The sequence below is a fragment of the Egretta garzetta genome, unplaced genomic scaffold (assembly GCF_000687185.1).
Source record: "Egretta garzetta isolate BGI_Z169 unplaced genomic scaffold, ASM68718v1 scaffold448, whole genome shotgun sequence".
Taxonomy (NCBI): domain Eukaryota; kingdom Metazoa; phylum Chordata; class Aves; order Pelecaniformes; family Ardeidae; genus Egretta; species Egretta garzetta.
Window position 1 is genome coordinate 1,394,963 of NW_009260497.1, and position 1,119 is coordinate 1,396,081.

Below are 1,119 nucleotides of genomic sequence, written 5' to 3' on the forward strand. Positions count from 1 at the left end.
GTTCGCTTTTTTTTTTTCCTTTTTTTTTTTTTTCTCCTTAAACACATTTACAACTCTTACAAGTGCCGGGCTCCTATCTGACCCTGCGGTTGCAGATCCCCCCGGAGCCTGGGCCCAGCTCTCAGGGCGAGGTTTAGGCGAGAGCATCTCCGAGTCCCCGAGGCAGCATCCGCATCTGTCCCGGCCCGGTGGCGGGCAACCAGAGTCCTGTTTCAGGGTGGCCTTTTGCTTCTGCAGGTTTTTATGTACATGCACACGAAGGAATCCCAGTTCCGGCTGCCGCCCGGGGAAGGGGACACTCAGGCACACGCACACGCACACTGGGGTGGGTGTTACATGGCAGTCGCATGTGCTGAAGAATAGGGGTCTATCCCAGTCTTGGTCATGCCTGGGAATAATATGTAGGCAACTGGAGGTTGCAAACTGGAAGCCGACCAAGCGGTACAGTTACATGGCACGACATAGCCCGGGTTGGTCGGCGAGGGGTGAGTGTGGGTGTGCTGGCTGGGGCAGCTCAAGCTGCCAAACGCCCCGTTCTGGTATCCCAAGGTGGAGGCGTAGGGCAGGGTGCTGGTGGCTAAGGTGTGAGGAACCTCAGTCATCTTCTGAATGGCGCTGGAGCTGAACTGGCTGGGGTCAAGTAAGGAGTAAGGTGCTGAGGTGGGAGGCAGGAAAGCCCTGGCCTTCTCCGGGGAGCTCAGCAGAGAGTCAGTGGCCCCCACGGGAAGCCCGGCGGCCTTTAAGGGATCGGTTTCCCCGAGGTAAGGCAAAGGGAAGACATACCTGTCCTTCTTGAGCAGGTTCTTGGGCTTGCGCCGGGGTCTGTACTTGTAGTCAGGGTGCTCCTTCATGTGCTGCGCCCGCAGCCGCTTGGCCTCGTCGATGAACGGTCTCTTCTCGGCCTCCGACATGACTTTCCACTCGGCCCCCAGGCGCTTGCTGATCTCCGAGTTGTGCATCTTGGGGTTCTCCTGGGCCATCTTCCGCCGCTGGCCCCGCGACCAGACCATGAAGGCGTTCATGGGTCTCTTGACCCGGTCCTGGTTCGCTTTGTTCCCCCCGCCGCCGCCGCCACCGCCGCCGCCGCCGCCTCCCGCTCCGGTCTGCCCCGGGAGGTTC

General features: G+C 60.4%; 1 protein-coding gene across 1 annotated transcript in view; it reads right to left on the reverse strand.

The window, feature by feature from the left end:
* Positions 1–332: 332 nt before the first annotated feature.
* The window catches only part of SOX14 (SRY-box transcription factor 14), a 140,974-nt gene continuing 140,187 nt past the window's right edge, over positions 333–1,119 (reverse strand). Inside the window, exons 2-3 of the mRNA XM_035900053.1 lie at positions 784–1,103; positions 333–630 (exon numbers count right to left, since the gene is read on the reverse strand). Of these exons, the coding sequence (XP_035755946.1) occupies positions 333–630; positions 784–1,103 (618 nt within the window). The remainder of the gene's footprint in view (positions 631–783; positions 1,104–1,119) is intronic.